General features: G+C 28.6%; 8 protein-coding genes across 8 annotated transcripts; 3 read left to right on the top strand and 5 right to left on the bottom strand.

The window, feature by feature from the left end:
• Positions 1 to 2,434: 2,434 nt before the first annotated feature.
• Positions 2,435 to 4,108, bottom strand: BN7_3387 (alpha-mannosyltransferase; the record flags this gene model as incomplete). The annotated part of the gene is made up of 1 exon (XM_011276053.1): positions 2,435 to 4,108. The coding sequence occupies one exon, from the start codon at positions 4,106 to 4,108 to the stop codon at positions 2,435 to 2,437; it is 1,674 nt and encodes a 557-aa protein (XP_011274355.1).
• A 213-nt stretch (positions 4,109 to 4,321) lies between these two features.
• FMP52 (Fmp52p) lies at positions 4,322 to 4,993 on the bottom strand (the record flags this gene model as incomplete). Its single annotated transcript, XM_011276052.1, has 1 exon — positions 4,322 to 4,993. One exon carries the CDS (start codon positions 4,991 to 4,993, stop codon positions 4,322 to 4,324), a length of 672 nt encoding a protein of 223 aa, XP_011274354.1.
• Positions 4,994 to 5,377: 384 nt separating this feature from the next.
• Positions 5,378 to 6,778, bottom strand: MDM32 (Mdm32p; the record flags this gene model as incomplete). The annotated part of the gene is made up of 1 exon (XM_011276051.1): positions 5,378 to 6,778. The coding sequence occupies one exon, from the start codon at positions 6,776 to 6,778 to the stop codon at positions 5,378 to 5,380; it is 1,401 nt and encodes a 466-aa protein (XP_011274353.1).
• A 767-nt stretch (positions 6,779 to 7,545) lies between these two features.
• PNO1 (Pno1p) lies at positions 7,546 to 8,340 on the top strand (the record flags this gene model as incomplete). The annotated part of the gene is made up of 1 exon (XM_011276050.1): positions 7,546 to 8,340. The coding sequence occupies one exon, from the start codon at positions 7,546 to 7,548 to the stop codon at positions 8,338 to 8,340; it is 795 nt and encodes a 264-aa protein (XP_011274352.1).
• Positions 8,341 to 8,635: 295 nt separating this feature from the next.
• Positions 8,636 to 9,607, bottom strand: LSC1 (succinate--CoA ligase (GDP-forming) subunit alpha; the record flags this gene model as incomplete). Its single annotated transcript, XM_011276049.1, has 1 exon — positions 8,636 to 9,607. One exon carries the CDS (start codon positions 9,605 to 9,607, stop codon positions 8,636 to 8,638), a length of 972 nt encoding a protein of 323 aa, XP_011274351.1.
• Positions 9,608 to 10,910: 1,303 nt separating this feature from the next.
• BN7_3382 (uncharacterized protein) lies at positions 10,911 to 11,153 on the top strand (the record flags this gene model as incomplete). Its single annotated transcript, XM_011276048.1, has 1 exon — positions 10,911 to 11,153. One exon carries the CDS (start codon positions 10,911 to 10,913, stop codon positions 11,151 to 11,153), a length of 243 nt encoding a protein of 80 aa, XP_011274350.1.
• A 630-nt stretch (positions 11,154 to 11,783) lies between these two features.
• ARP8 (Arp8p) lies at positions 11,784 to 14,069 on the top strand (the record flags this gene model as incomplete). Its single annotated transcript, XM_011276047.1, has 1 exon — positions 11,784 to 14,069. The coding sequence occupies one exon, from the start codon at positions 11,784 to 11,786 to the stop codon at positions 14,067 to 14,069; it is 2,286 nt and encodes a 761-aa protein (XP_011274349.1).
• Positions 14,070 to 15,386: 1,317 nt separating this feature from the next.
• On the bottom strand, positions 15,387 to 17,507 carry SFL1 (Sfl1p; the record flags this gene model as incomplete). The annotated part of the gene is made up of 1 exon (XM_011276046.1): positions 15,387 to 17,507. One exon carries the CDS (start codon positions 17,505 to 17,507, stop codon positions 15,387 to 15,389), a length of 2,121 nt encoding a protein of 706 aa, XP_011274348.1.
• Between the last annotated feature and the right edge of the window lie 240 nt (positions 17,508 to 17,747).

Raw genomic sequence — 17,747 nt, 5'->3', positions numbered from 1 at the left:
AAATATATATAACGAGACTATTTTTAGCCTAAAAATCCACAAAAAAAAATTATCAAAATTAAATAAAATTAATTTTAAAGTAAAATTAAAAATTAAGAGGTTGATTATTTTTTTGAAATTTGTAATTTCATAATTTTTTTTTGCTTTAATTTAAAATCTAACTTAATGATGACATAGCTTGAGTTTTGAATAATATATATCGAATCGATCTTTAAATTTAAATTAACTTTATAGTGTTGAAATATGAGTAATGAAATTAAATGATTAGTCAGCATTTATGTAATGTGAGCGTTATCTCAGGGTGGCAAAAAAGTCAATTTTTCTCAAATAAAGCCCCCTTAGCTTAGTGGTAGAGCGTTGCACTTGTAATGCAAAGGTCGCTAGTTCAATTCTGGCAGGAGGCAAAGCTTGTTTTTTTTGCCTTTAAATTTTTTTGACTCTTTAATATACTAAATCGTTTATTTTATTCATTATTTTTGACTTTAAATGATTTAGAAGTCAATTATCTCTTCATAGTTAGTCATTTTTTGTGGTTTTGTTATGTTTTTGCTCATCTATAGGAGGTTCCGATAAGGGTATATGTCAAGATTTTAAACATGCGTAGAGTTACATGAACAGGAAAACTTTCAAAAACATAAGTAATACTTGGTAATCATGCAATTCCTATAAAATTTTGCTTCAGAATTAAATTAAGGATATTAGGACTAATTTCATGTTATTTGTCTGCTTTATGGGCTGAATATCATGTTACTTATTTAATGTTTCAAATACCGACAAGCTGATGTTTAACTAAATTGACAATATTTGCTAAACGATTAATTACTTGGTATCAGACGATAATCAAGTATCTAAACGGATAATAAGAGTTAGTACATGTCTTCGAACATAGACAGCTTTAAGGCTCAATTATAGATAAACCTAAATTAACCTTAACTTTGGGCAGTTGACAATGCGTAATAAATGTTCCAGGACATGCACTTAAAGAGTTAAACAACATAGATCTAAGCAAGAACAAGTGTGAATCAGTATGGAAAACCAACTAAATACCATATTCGTAACTGAACATGCTATATGTCAGCATATCAGCCTCATTTCAATGGCTTGGTGTGTCATTGAATTCTGTGAACAGACATATGATAGACATTGAATCGAATGAGAATTGAATGAACATGGCTAGATCTTCCATCAGCCTTCAATTTAAACACTTGAACCACCCGATTCCCATGTTTATCATCACCAAGATCATCACAAGCACCACCTTTAAGATCATATCCAACAACCATCGAAACCACTTCTTTTTCTATAATTTTGTGATATTTTAATTTGTGAATCATGTTCATGATGACCGAGATACGCGAAAACCTGTCACAGATTATTTAAAGTCCAATTAACCGAGCATTAAATTTCCATGTGCTTTATATTTCCAACAACTGATCACATTTAAACCACCCAAAAAAAGAGGATACTTAAGAGTTCAAACTCATTCCACTCATTTATAGAAGGCTAAATAATGTCAGCTCGTACAACTAAGATAAATATTGATACAACTAATTTCTTGATTAAGAATGCTTCATTATTAACAAAACCAGAAGTTTATGATAAATTAAATTCATTTATAGGTAAAGAGAAAAACTCAGTATTTTCATTGATTCAATATACTGCAATTTTAATATCAGAATGTATAAAAAGTTATCCAAAAGTGAAATATTTACTTTCAAAATTATTATTTAGATTTAAAATTTTACATTATTCATTAATAGGAAATACTGATCAAAATAAAGAATATTTATCAACATTAAAAGAACCAAAAGAATCTAAATTGAGTGTTAATCAAGAATATTATGCTGTTACATTAAGGAAAATATATGGTTATATATCAGATATGAATATTGCACAAGGGATATTTGCTATAATACCATATATCTCATTATTTTTGAAAAATTATAATTCAATTGATAATTTACAAAAAAGTTTCAAATCAAGGGAAAAATTCCAAGAATTATTTGAGTTTATTATATTTTCAACTTATACAATTTATGAAAATTTAGGTTTTTTATTATCACATGATTTTATTAATGATAATTTTAATCATTTATTATTGAAATCTCATAAAAATGATAAAAGTTTAACTACATCAGATTGGTATTATGTTTATTCATGTAGAATTTGGTTTATTTATAATTTAGTGGAATCTTTGAAAAATTTGAATAAAAATAAATTATCATTAACTAAAATTAATTTCAATTTAATTTGTGATTTAATATTAAGTTATCATTGGAGTTCAACAACTGGTGTTTTAAGTGGTCCAATTTTTGCAATTATTGGGTTTGCAAATACTTTTACAAATTTTAGAAAAAAATTGAATTGAATCCATACAGTATAAACAATTAGATAAAACATACAATTTCTATATAGATATATTATATATACAACTCTATTCAGGATTTTCTTTTAAAAATTTAACATGATCAATTAATTGTGGACAAAAAGTTTTAGGATCTTGACCCCAATATTCTTTAAATTTTAATCCAATTAATCTTTCAGAAATTGGTGAATAATCTTTATAATCTTCACATAATGCAGCAGTTAAAATTTGGAAAATTCTTAATTCAAAATCATAACCAGCAGCTTCAGTTGATGATAAATACATTCTAATATGTTTATTCTGATCTTTTGATTTGATAATTTCATCATCATTTAATAGAGCAAATGGAATTAATTTTGGATAACTTAAATGCATAAAAAAAATATCAGGTTTTACTGAGTTTGGTGCATCAATTAAATTATTATAATCATCTAAATGTGAACCTTTTAAGAAATTTTCATAATCTGTTACTGGATCAGCTTGACCGAGTGCTTTACTATTAAAATTTCCATCATAATGATAACCAATAAATTTAAAAGGTTGTAAAACTTGATAGTATTTATTTCCAAGTACAAATGCAGCAGCAATAAAAGTTTCTTTATCACCTTCACCTGCAGAACCCTGAGAGAATAAAGTATAATAAAGTTTTGGACCAAAAATATTATAATATAATGATAATAATAAAGTTTTTGAATGTTTTGTTTTATTTATTAAAATCATACCACTTTCACTTGAAGGATTTGGTAAAGTATTTTCTAAATCATGGAAAGAAACATCTTTTTCTAAATTTAATGAATTTGCGTCTTGACCTTTATAAGGACCTCTAATAATTTGATCTTTAACTTCAACACCAGCAATTTCAAAATATTTTGGATGAGTTGTTCTTGCCCAAGCATCTGGCCATATAACAAGTCCATGATCATTCATAACTTTTGAATTAAATAAAGGAGTTGGATCTTTCATTGGTACATTATCAGCATCTAAAAATAAAATATTTTCAAAATTTGAAACTAAAAATGCTAAATTTTTATATTGATATCCAGATATTTTGGTATCTAATTTCTTGGTAATATCACCAATTTCTTTATGTAAAACTGTACAACGAGCATTATATTTTGGTAAAATATTTTCACAAAATTCTTCTTCATATTCATTTTCATCACCAATGAAAACTTCTATTGGTAAATTACAACCAAGAATTCTTAATTGTTGAATTCCAATGAATGATAACCAAGAAAATTTAATCCCACCAACGAAAACAATACCATTACCATTTGGTTTTGAATTTTCAGAATGGAAACTTTTATGTTGATCTTTTAAGATTGAAGATTTATAAGATTCATGAGTTTTCTTTAGAATATCTAGTTGTTCATCACTTAATATTAATAAATTTGATAAATATTCTCTTGAATATACAAAATCATCATCTGTAGCGAATTTTTCTTTTGCAATTTCATTATTCTTATATTCAGTTAATTTACCAACATTTTTTGGAATGTTTGCATTGATTAATTCGAAAACCCAATTATAACCCTTTTGATCTTTTGATTCACCATTAACAATACCTTCACCTAATGGATTCCCACCGAAATCAGCAATTTTTGGTTTAAAATTATCTTGTGATGTTGATGATCTTGATGTTGATGATGTGGTTTTTGTTGATTTAAAAGCTGAGAAATATATCACAGTTATTATGATTGCAATAACTATGATTATCCTCTGTATTCTCTTTGTCAGGGCCATTTTGTGCAAACCCTTCTTTTGTCTTGATCCTTCACAAAGGTCTGAGTTTTCCAAAGGGTCTAATTTTTGATCTAATATTTTTGATTTTCCAATACAAATTTCATTTTTTTAAAGCGCGTTTCATGAAAAAATCAAAACTACAAAATGAAAACAACAAAAACATCAACAAAAATATACAAAATCAACAAAATCAACAAAACAAGGTCAAAGTAATCATGATCTGGCAATGTCATAAAGCTCAGAACCACCAACAACAACAACTTTCTCAGAAGTCTCCTTTTGGGCCAATTTCAACGCAGCTTTTGCAACATCTTCACCATGAATTGGATTAAACAAGTATTTAGAGAATGGAGTTCCAGTAGACCATGAAGTAAGACTAACCATCAAATTATTACCAAATCCTTTACTGATTTTTCTATCACCTAATAATACACCTGGTTGTAAAATAATTGTTGATTCAAATCCTAAATCTTTAACTGCATCTTCTAATTCACCTTTCATTTTTAAATAAGGAAATTTAGAATCTTTTGAAGCTCCATATGATGAAATCAAGATGTATTTCTTAAAACCTTTTGCCTTAGCAGCTTTAGCTAAATTTAAATTTAAATCATAATCAATTAAACGTTGATTTTCAATACCACCAGCAGCGGCTTTTGTAGTACCTAATCCTGAAAAGAAAGCAGTATTATCTTCTTTCAGTTGGAAATTATCAATTTGTTTAGTCCATTCATCACTGTTTTTCTCTAATATTGTGGTTATTTGATCATTTTCACTATTATCTGGTTTAGATCTACTTAAACTAACAACATTTGAATAATATTCTGGTGCGTGTTTCAAGATATAGTTACCAACTAATCCACTTGATCCAACAATAAAAGCAGTCATTTTGAGAAGATTAATTGAATTGAATTGAATTGAATTCTAATTTCAATTATGTGACAAATTTAAAGGATGGCAATTTAAAATTATTTATATAAAATTGAGCGCGCTTAGTAATGCTAATGTTACTGATTATATAATACACCGGAATTATCGATAGGGGCAGACCCATAATAAACTTTTAAATATTTAAATATTCCTTTTATGACCGTTTTTATAACATAATTTCAACTACAACTGAGTAAACATTTCATATAAATATATTAAGTAAAACTTCTATGATAGTTATATATATACAAGGTTCTATCTATAGTCCACTTAATTAACCCGTAACGTCATTAATATTTCGTAATCTTTATAATCTTTTTGATAATCTTTTGTATATAAATCTCATACCATCGCTCCAATTCCAACAACTAATAATTGTGAAGCAAATGATTTAGACCATTGTGCAATTCTTTTATTTCTTTGCTCAATTTCATATTCATGAACATGTTTTAACCAATCAATATAAATTTCATTTGAAATTAAATCTAAAAAATTTGATTCACTTAATGTTGAAATTTTTTCTAATTCATTAATTTTTTTAACAATTCTAAAATTTAATGATGGTAATTCAAAATTTGTTTCCATTTTTTCAAAACTTTCTAATCTTTTATTATTAACATATGATATAATTGGTTTTAAATCTTTTAATGAAATTAATTTTTCTCCATTTGATGTCATTGGTTCTTCAATTGGATACTTGGCTTTTAAATCATTAAATTGAATTTTAAAATCAATAACAATATAATTTGATGATAAAGAACCATCATCTTCCTCAACGGGGGACATAATATCACATGTTATATCAGCTTTACCATCAACAATCCAATTAAATTGTGAACTTGTTAAACCTAAAACATCAACATCTAAAGGATCTAATCTTATTCTTGTTATACGTTTCCATGGATTTAAATCATCTTCAATATCACTAACATATGCATATTTATGTTGTCTTTTATGTATGGCAAATAATGAATCATTAACTGAACCTGTTATTGAACTTGCATTGAAAAAATCAGCTAATAACCATTTTATTCTAATTTTTGGGATTTCACAACTATATATGGCAAATTCTAATGGTTTTATATTATTTTCTGAAGTAAAACCTTTTGGTAAAACTTTAAAAAATGAATCAACAATTTTTAATCCACTTAATTCATAATCTTCATTATTAAACCAATCAATTTCATTTTTTCCATCATCACCTTCTAAATAATCAGATCTATCAATAATTCCAGTCATACCATGAATTTCCACTTTATCAATTATACCTTTTTGATTATACCATTTATTGAAAGATAAAGTTAATTTTAAGTGATCTAATTTTAAATCTAATTTTAATCCAGAATCATCAACAGTTTTAATAATAACTTTTTTAAAATCAATCATACCATCTTCCCACTCGGGAACAACTGCATCTTTAAATTTAATTTCAAAACTTGGATTTAAATAAGTTATAAATTTCCCCATAACTTTCCCAACTAATTCTTTTGCAAATAATGAATTTAATCCATAAAATAATAATGAAAAAAAAGTAGTTGTTCCTAATATAATCCAAAGAATATGACTAAGGATAAACCAAGAAAAAAATGCACTAATTTCATCAATATTGAAAGGTCTATAACCTTTAATTAAAAACCATTTTGATTTAATAACAAATCTTTCCCATGATGATGTAGCTTGTGATAATAAAACTTCTTTTGTTAATATATTATTTGGAGTTATAGATTTTTTTGGGGGAATCATTGGTAATTGTGATTTATATTTCATTAAATCTTTCCCCGATGTTTCATCATTTTGCCTTATTGATGAAGTATGTAAATATGATTTATATATATTATTATTATGTTGTATTAATTTATTATTTCTTTCATAAGTTGAATGTATTTGTAATTTATTTGAATGATGTAACCAAATAGATCTTTTTGATAATATTCTCGATACTAATCCTATTGGTTTATAATATGATATATGAGATAAAGGTCTCAAAGTTATTAGTGTCATCATAAGCTAATATTCATGCTAAACCATATATCCCTGTTTATATCAAGTTTAAATGTGATTAATATCAATTAAAATATAATTTTGTGGTGCAATCCTTATATAATAGTAATTGCTAATTAAGGTACCCACTTTGCTCTCAACCACTAAACCAAAAACAAACCAAAACCAAAACAGACCAAGAAACCAGTATAACCAATAACACAGTATTCCTCTAGCAATCAATACACTTAAACCAAGTATAACCTTCTCCTTTCTTCAACACAAGTATATTCCTATATTAATACCAACCTTTCCAAAACCCACAAATTAAAATTTGAAAAATAAATTATGTAACCAGCAAAAAAGAAAAACCCGTAAATAAAATGACAGCTGATTACGTAACTCATCTCTTCTCAAAAAACTAATTCGCGAACATTGCAGGAACCAAAAAAAAATTTTAGATATATATACATAAAAGAAATAATTAGAGAAGAGAGAAGATAGATAGTCTACTAAAGAGATATATAATAATGGCTGCTCCTACTGCATTAAAGAAGTCACAAGTGGCACCATCACAAGAACCAACAGGAAAACCACATCAAATACCAGTAAATCAAGATGAAGATGATGAAATTTTAATAGATGCATCAGGTCAAATTGATCAAGAACAAGAAGAACAAAATGAAGAAACAAATAAGAAAGTGGAGACTAAAGATGTTGTATTAGATGCTGAAGGTAAACCACGTTTCAGTTCTGCTTCTAAATCTGGTCAACATGTTAAAATTGAATCAAGAAAAATTGCAGTACCACCTCATAGAATGTCACCATTAAAAAATTCATGGCCAAAAATTTATCCTCCATTAGTTGATCATTTAAAATTACAAGTTAGAATGAATTTAAAAACCAAGACAGTGGAATTAAGAACTTATAAAGCCACGGTAGATCCTGGTGCTTTACAAAAAGGTGCAGATTTTATAAAAGCATTTACTTTAGGTTTTGATACAGATGATTCAATTGCCCTTTTAAGATTAGATGATTTATATATTGAAACTTTTGAAATTAAAGATGTTAAAACTTTACAAGGTGATCATTTATCAAGAGCTATTGGTCGTATTGCTGGTAAAGATGGTAAAACTAAATTTGCTATAGAAAATGCAACAAGAACAAGAATTGTACTTGCAGATTCTAAAATTCATATTCTTGGTGGATTTACTCATATTAGAATTGCAAGAGAAGCTGTTGTTTCTTTAATTCTTGGTTCTCCTCCTGGTAAAGTTTATGGTAATTTACGTACTGTTGCATCAAGAATGAAAGAACGTTATTAAATATATTGTTTTTTCTAATTCATTTTTTATGTATATTGGTTTTAAATGGGGATTTTTAAATTGTATATTAATATGTCATGTTATAGGATAATGAATATTGTTGTAGCTACTTATATCTTATATTTAAATTCATAAGTCATAGACCTTTTTTCATGTTATTTCTAAAAAATTATATATGTTTATATATAATTAACCAAGATTTATTTAGACAAAAATTTATTCTATATTTATACTAAGTTTAAAATTATTATTAAAGAATATTTAAAAAGAGTTGAAAACATCAATTATTCTCACTTTATAATAAATTTCTTTCTTTAAATTGTCTTAATAAACCAGCACCTAATCTAGCAGGAGAAGCTTCAACACCAACACCAGCTAATTCTAAAGCTTTAATTTTATCTTGGGCACCACCTTTACCACCAGCAACAATGGCACCAGCATGACCCATTCTTCTACCTGGAGGAGATGAAACACCAGCAATAAATGAAACAACAGGTTTTGGAACTTCTCTTGTTAAATTGTATTGTTTTAAGAATTCAGCAGCTTCTTCTTCAGCAGAACCACCAATTTCACCAATCATAATAATACCTTCAGTTTCTTCATCTTTTAAAAATAATGATAAAGCATCAATGAAATTTGTACCTGGGAATGGATCACCACCAATACCAATAACTAAAGATTGACCTAAACCAGCTTTAGTAGTTTGATCAACAGCTTCATAAGTTAAAGTACCAGATCTTGAAACAATACCAATTTTACCTCTTTTATGAATATTTGAAGGCATAATACCAATTTTACATTGTTCTGGAGCAATAATACCAGGACAATTTGGACCAACTAATCTTGTTTTATTTTGAGTTTTCAAAATATTTGCAATTCTTAACATATCATGTTGTGGAATACCTTCAGTAATTGCAACAGCTAAAGAAATTTCAGCTTCAATAGCTTCTTCAATTGCTTTAGCGGCAATTGATGGAGGAACGAAAATACCAGTTGCAGTTGCACCAGTTTGTTCAATAGCTTCTTTAACAGAAGCGAAAACAGGTTGACCTAAATGTAAAGAACCAGCTTTTTTAGGATTTGTACCACCAACAACTTGAGTACCATAATCTAAAGCTTGTTGAGCATGGAAAGTTGCTTGTTTACCAGTAAAACCTTGATAAATAACTTTTGTATCACTATTAATTTTTAAATTTTTAATAGTTTCTGAATAATTTCTTCTAATTGAAGAAGTTGAAAATCTTCTAGCTTGATTTAAGAATGACATTGTTGTTAAACTTTGATATTAATTGAGATCTATATCAATTGAAGGTTTATTAACACGTTAAGTTTTTAAATTTGTAGAAATCAAAATATTAAAAAACAGGTTTTTTTTTTCTTTCGTCAAATGGTTTTTTAATTCAACGGATCTTGATTTCACGGGGGGAGGAAATAGGAATCCTGTGTGTGTTTGAACCGGAAGATGAGGCTACAAAGATAAACTAGACAGAGATTAGACAGAGATTAGATTAGGGAGACATTGGGAATTTAGGGGGTGGACAACACAGGGCATCCCACGAGTTGACTTCAAGGTGTAAAGTACGGCTAAGTCTAATGGGAATTATGGGGAGGAATTACAACAGAATTAAACAGGAATTATTTTAAATTTGGGTGTGTTTAATAAGATTTTATTTAGGCAGTCTGTCAAAGGGGGAGTCCGGAAAGTGGGAGACTGGGAGATTTTAGGAGGAAGTTGGGAAGGATTGTCAGATTCCCCGGACAGATTTTAATTGTAGTCGGATAACCGAAGCGAGTGGAGCGAGTGGCCATTGATCCAGTGTAGACAGAACATCATAGGGAGAGAGTGGAAGATGGGCAGAGAATAAGCAGAGAGTATAGGCAGAACATTGACAAAGTAATATCCTATTAACCGATTAAAAGTAACGTATTGTATTGAACTATGATACTATTTGTATTGTAAATTAATCGGAATCGAGTTCTACGTGGCGCTAACCAGATCTTAAGAACCACCACGAGATGTTTAATTTCTGGTTAGAAAGGTTGAATAATTTATAGGGGAATACTCCAGCTGATTATAAGAATCGGATAGACAGGTATTATATATTGTACACTGGATTGATTTCATTCAAATGATCTAAATGGTCAATTCATTTACCTTCAGATCATGGTACTTGTTGAATTGTTCAGGAATCAGTACTTGAAAGTTGATACTGAAATATTCACAATATCGCGATCTTTAACCCCCATACATTTTGATGATACTAGCTATATTAACTATTAACATATTAACATCTAGCTATAGCTAATTTATTGATTAAAATTGATATATAGTTCAATTAGATTTGCTTGAATATAGATATATATATATATATGTAACAGAGCAAGAGAATAGTATATAGTATATCGCTTATAAATTATAACCATTATTGTACACTTTAACTATGACCAGTGCCACAAACCATAATGTATTTATGTATTTCGCGGTCTATCTTAGATTTAATTAGATTCATTATTCTACGTAACCTACTCTTGATCTTGTTCACCTTTATTCACAACAATAATTATACATTATGTCAAACTCACAACCCCAAAATCATGATAACGGCGTTACTGATGATTTAGAACTAGTAAACTCTTGGAAAAATATAATTGATGGTTATAAAAACATTTATAATAATGAAGATATTGAAACAAAAGAAGAAACTAAAGATACAGGAAATGAAAATGAATTGAAAAATGATCAGAATAAAATTAAAGCTGATTCAAAAGATAGTAATCCAATTGAGAATTCAAAAGAGGAATTGGATTATTAAATACAAGAGGAATCATACTGGTTATAATGATATGATTGGAAGGTTATCTCTTGATTTTAATTATGTCTCAATGAACAAATGAATATTATAAAGAATAGACTATAACCATATAAATATATCAATATACTAATAAGTATTTATCATGCTCCCATAGTACAACACCAAAGTACAATTATGAGTCTTTGAAACTCAATTGAAAACATAGAGAACTATACATCACACATAACTATCTCCCATAGATCCAATCAAGACTAAATGATAATAAATTAAGTAAAAACAATAACCATGATCTCTGCAATCTAATGAATCCAATAAATTCAAACAAATTGAATAAAATATTCAATTAATCTCAAACTTTTGTATAGTTAATTTCATAAATATTCTTCAAAGTTGTTACGTATTAATTTTTGTAACCGCGCACGACTTCACCAACTTTTTTTAAAATCTTTGGCGTTTAAACAACAAAACTATATTGTCAAATCAGATCGTATTAACATCAATCAATTGGATCATCAACACTATTATATTGAGCTAAACAGGGCGCTATACATTTCATATATTGGTCATATAGCTGATAGCTGCTGCATAATTTGAGCCGCTGATTATTGTGCTAAAAAATTCCAAAATAAAATGTCTGAAACTCCACAACCTTTATCACCAACAAATGAAACACCTACTGCTAATGGATCTCCTGCTCCTGGGGGAGGATCATCCTCAACTTCCAAAAACAAGAAACAAAACTCTCAAACTGGGAAAAAAGTTAGTGCTGAAATTTTAGAAAGAAGAAGAGTTGGTAGATTAAAAGCTGCTGAAACAATGGCAAAAAAAATTAAAAAATCTGGTATTGAAAAAAGAGAAAATCCATTAAAATTTTCAACTTTTGAAAGTGGGAATTTAATTAATCAAAAAAATTATTTTACTGATTATTTAAAAAAAGATGATCAAATATTTATATTAAGAGATAGGAAACAAATTAGATTAAATAAAGTTCAATCAAAAACTAATAATACAAATACTTCATTGAAAAATGAAAATACTCCTTCAGTTTCTACACCATTAAATGAAGATGAAGATGATTTAGATGATGAAGAAGTTGAAGCTGAAGCGGAAGCTGAAGTTGAAGAAATTGAAGAAGATAAATTAGGTTCTAAAACTATTGTTTTACATCCAGGCTCTAAAAATATAAGGATTGGATTAGGGACAGATGTTTACCCTAAAACTTTCCCATTTGTATTGGCATTACCTAAAAAATCAACACCACCTATTAAAACTCCCGAATTTAATAATGATGATGATGATGAAATTTTAAAAGAAAATTTTAAAAATTTAAATAAAGATTTTAAAGAAAGAATGAGATATTATAAAAGAAGAATTTTACCAAATTCAAATGAAGTTGTTACAAATTTTAATAAAAAAATTAAACCTGAAATTATACCTGAACATAATGATATTCATAAACAAGAATATATAAAACCAATTAATAATGATGATAAATCTTTTTATATTGGGAATGATGCTTTAAGAATTGATTCTGATGATTATAGATTAAGATATCCATTAATTAATAATGGGAAATTTAATGAATCAGATTATAATTCATTTGAAGAAATTTTAGGTGAAATTCAATTATTTATTAAAACTATATTAGAAAAAGAATTTCAAATTTCTAAAATTAATCAATATAAAGTTGTTTTAGTTATACCTGATCTTTATGATAAAAATTATGTTGAAAATTTTATTGATTCTTTATTAAAAATGTCATTTCAAAGTGTTGCAATAATTCAAGAATCTTTAGCTGCAACTTATGGTGCAGGTGTAAGTTCTTCCACAGTGGTTGATATTGGTGCTAAGTCAACAAAAATTTCATGTGTTGATGAAGGTATGATTATTCCAAATAGTAGAGTTAATTTAAATTATGGTGGGGATGATATAACAAGATTATTTTATAAATTATTAAAAAATTCAGAATTCCCAATAAATTATGATTTAAATAATGAATTTGATTGGGCTGAATTAAATCAATTAAAAGAAAAATTTATTACATTTCAAGATGCAAATATTACAGTACAATTATATAATTTTACCAAAAGATATGCAAATCAATTATCTGAAAAATATGAATTTAAAGTATTTGATGAAGTTATATTAGCACCAATGGGATTATTTTTCCCAAAAGTTTTCAATAAACCAATTGGATTCCATTCTGAATCAAGTATTAAAAGAGAATCATTAGATGTTTATAATGGTAATTCAAATAATCCAACTTCAACAACTCAAAAAAATGCATTTGATAATAATTTATTTGCAAATAAAATTGATTTTGAAATTTTAAAAGATTTAATTAATCCTGATACTTTAGATGATACAAAGGAAGATGATTTCCCAACAATTGCTTCATTAGATAAAATTATTATTCAAAGTATTGCAAATGCTTCAAGATATGATTTTACAAAATCTAAAAATTTTTATGAAAATATTTTAATTGTTGGTGGTGGTTCAAAAATTGAATCTTTAGATTTCATATTAACAGATCGTATAAATATTTGGAGACCAAAAATTTTAGCATTATTAAATTTACCAGATTTTTTGAAAAAAATTGAATTATTAAGTTCAAATTTTGAAAAAGAACATGAATTATCAAAATTACAATCTGAGGAGGAAGTTCAAGTTTTACAAGATCAATTATTAGAAATTATTGAAAAAGAATTAAATGAGTTCTTAAGTACTGTTAATAATCAAGTAATTCCAATTGAAGTCTTACCTGCACCAAGAGAAATTGATCCATCAATTTTAACTTGGAAAGGTGCTTCAGTTTTTTCAAGATTAAAATTAATTGAAGAACTATGGATAACTCATCATGATTGGGATCTATTAGGTAGCAGAACTTTACAATATAAAGTTTTATTCAATTATTAAATCATGCTAAACTAGAATGAACATTAAGAGATCAGATCAAGATTTATAGATTTCGGATATATACAAAACATGGGATTATAGCGTTTAAACATTGTAGAACAACAGATATTCATGATAACTAATCATTTCAAACACAGTAGAGACCAAAAAAACACACTTCCTAACCTTTCAATGACAAAAATCATTCTCTTTTGGCTTAAAGTAATACAAAATGGCAAAATTGCCCGAAAATTTGGCAAAAAAATAAAGTTCGACCCCGGTCAGGATTGAACTGACGATCTTGCGATAACCTGTTGAAAGCGAAGAGCTTTTTTTAACAGTCGCACGCCTTAACCAACTTGGCCACGGAGTCGCGATTTTGATGTTGAAAAATATGGTGTTTGTGTGATTCTGGTCCATGTCGTGGCCTTACCGTACACATTTGACCGTAATGCATTGACAGACAGATAAAATTTTTGATGATTATTTTGTGATGTAATAAGCATCTAGTGGTACCAGAAATCCATAAGAAGATACTCAATAAATAATTAAATAAAAATATTAACATTGATATAGTTTTCATCTCCATAATATGTTCCTATGCTTGTATAATTGGACATGTTATGTTTAATTGATGTGTAAATGTTGCTTATGTAACCCCAATTACACAACATATTTTGTTCAATTTCAATGGAATGGTAGGAAATGTGGCTTTGGTGCAGTAGGAACTACGCCAGTTGGACGTTTTGAAGTCATTGGTTCAATCCTGACAGAATGATGCTTTGAGTTTGATTCAAGAATGAGGGTTTTAATTGAGAGGTTTCATTAATATGAGAATATTTCCATATGTTGAGTTGGTGTTCGCGGAAAACTCACGCAGGTGGATTATGTAATATATTACAGTGAAATATAGGTATGTATCTTCGCGCTCAACTTCGTCAATATATGTTAATTTGTTAGTATAAGTATCAACGACTAACACTCTTATTTTTTTCTGCTAACGCTTAATACCATCGGTGAAGATTTACCGTATGATACTTAGATAGCATGATGTTATATATATATATGGTACTAGCGATAAATATTAAGTTTAAGTTCAATAATTTGTTCACTAGGAATGTATTACGTATTACGTTTGATCAAACAAGCTTGATTAAATATAGTACACGATACATTACATTAATATAAATAGGCTAAACACATAATTGGCAATAATACACAAGTTAAAAGTGTCTGTGTATAAACATGTAATTATTAAAGTATTTTCATTTTAGTCATTAATTTCCACATCCATTATTTAATTTTTTTTTTCATATGTTAATATTAGTTGTATGATTTTCAAGCGTTTCTTGATTTTTTTGGAATTGGTCTTCCTTGGTCACTAGGATTAAGAAGGGCATATACTCCTGATCCAGATGTACCTTGCTGTTGCTGCTGTTGCTGCTGTTGATGTAATTGAGGTGATGGATAATATGGTTGTTGTAGTTGTTGTTGAGGCTTATTTGGATTGAAAGGAGCCCCACTATTATCTAAACTTTTCAAATTTTCATGACTATGATTTGTTCTAAGAGAAGTTAAACTTGTAGCACTTGCAGATTTTCTTGGCTCATTATTTTGATGAATAGTATCTTCAGGTCTTGAAATTGGTATACTTCTTGGTGGATTGTTGAAATTAAATTCTTGAACTCTTGAAAATTCAGTAGCATCATTAGAACTATGTCTTTTTCTCATTAAACCATCTGCTCTCATTGTATTTTGAATACCTGGTGCGATACCTGGGAAAGAACCAGCTCTTTGATCTCTAACAACTTGATGTGGTGAATGTGATCTTTGCAAAGTATTATAATCAGGGAAATAACTATTCTGAGCAATTGTTGGTGAGGTTATATTAGTATCAGTATTAGAAAGATGTCCAGACACAGAACTTCTATTGTAAGAGCCTTGGCTTGCAGGCGAAATAGCAGCACCACCTGGCCCAGCAGGAGCCAAAGGATCATATAAGATTGACATATTTCTTGATTTTGAGGATGAAGAATTCGATGCTTTTCTATCTGCATGGAAAGGATCTTGAACTATTTGAGGGCCGGGTACTTGTAATTGATGATGATTCTGTTGTTGTAAATGAGGCGGTAAATGCTGTTGAGGTGGTTGGTGAAATGGTGGTGGACCTGGATGTTGCTGTGGAGCAGCTCCTGGTTGATTTTGTGGATATGGATAAGGATAAGTCTCCTGCGTACCACTAGGAGTTGATGATCTTGGTGGTGGCGGTGGTGGGGGTTGAACATGGGGTTGTGAAGTTCTTGGATTCAATTGATAAGATGGTGCAAATGAAACAGAATACTGGTCAACATCTCTTGAAGCAGCTCTCTGTATTATTGAAGCTCTGAATCTTGCAATATCATGCTCAATTTCATCAACTTGATCAGAATGATGATCATTTGGCGCAGTTCCTGGTGATGGTAAAGGGTCTTCATCAATTTTTCTAATTTGATGCGTTACTGGACTTGATAAACGGTTATGTGTTGACTGAGATGAGTTGGTTTGTGTATCTTTTGATTGATTTTCCTCATTTGAAGTACGTACAAGTTTTTGCACAAGATCTAATAAATATACCATATCTAGATTTGTTTTTCTTAAGTCATCTATAGCTGTATCGTATCTTAATTGTAATCTAGCATGTTCATGTCTTAAAGCAGCCAAATTGTGACCAAGTTCAGCGAGTCTAACATTTAAAACTGGATCAACAGGGGTTTCACCTTGTGAATCGACTAAAGAATTACTTCTTTCTGATTGAATTCCTTCATTATCAGAGTATTCATTATTAGAAGTGATTGATTTTGAAGTATGCTTTGATGACCTTCTTTTAATAGACTTTAAACTATCGATATCACCTTTTCTAAAACTTCCTGAACTATGACGAAATTCCCATAACGTAACATCATTTGTATCAGAAGTTGAACCATCACTAACTTTATGGAATCCATACATGTTTAATTGACGAACAAAAGATGCAACATTTGTATGCTTGAAATATTGTGCCAAAGCTTTACTAAACTCTTCACCTGGTGCAATAACGAATGATTCATTAGTTGAGGACCACCATATCAAATGTTTTAAATCATCATCTTCCAACATATTGTATAATTTATGTATAAAAACGGTATGTAAACCTTTTGTATTTGTCGGTAAGATAGTCACATCTTTTTTAACATCTCTTGCATTTTTGTTTTTGAAGTCTAAAGTTTGTGTTGATTCACTTGATGAAGTTGGTGTTATTTTAGGTTTCTCAGATTGAAGCTCAGGTTTATTATCAACATCCATTTGATCGTTTGACACTGGTTGATGCTCTTTTTGAGAGCTTTCTATACTGTCATCTTTGACTTGTGAACCTTCAATTATTTTGCTTTGTAATTCACCATTTTGAGGATTGACCACGCTATGTGGTTGGCCCAAAGACATTTGAGTACAGCAGATTTTTTTTGGAATATTCTTGCCCCTTGAGACTATTAAGCACTTTCCAATGGATAAAATTAGATAGAGCCCAAATTGATGTGATCAAAAGTAGATTTCAATAGAGAATGATAATTAACCGCTTGAATATGAAATTGGTGTTATATCTTAATATTTACTAAAATAACGGAGTCTAATGATTCGAAAACAATCCAAAGACCTAAGAACTGAAAAAAAACACAAAAACAG

Source organism: Wickerhamomyces ciferrii, contig 00090 (genome assembly GCF_000313485.1).
Source record: "Wickerhamomyces ciferrii WGS project CAIF00000000 data, strain NRRL Y-1031 F-60-10, contig 00090, whole genome shotgun sequence".
NCBI lineage: Eukaryota > Fungi > Ascomycota > Saccharomycetes > Phaffomycetales > Wickerhamomycetaceae > Hansenula > Hansenula ciferrii.
Note: the sequence above shows the minus strand (reverse complement) of the source record. Positions and strands in the feature narration are given on the sequence as shown.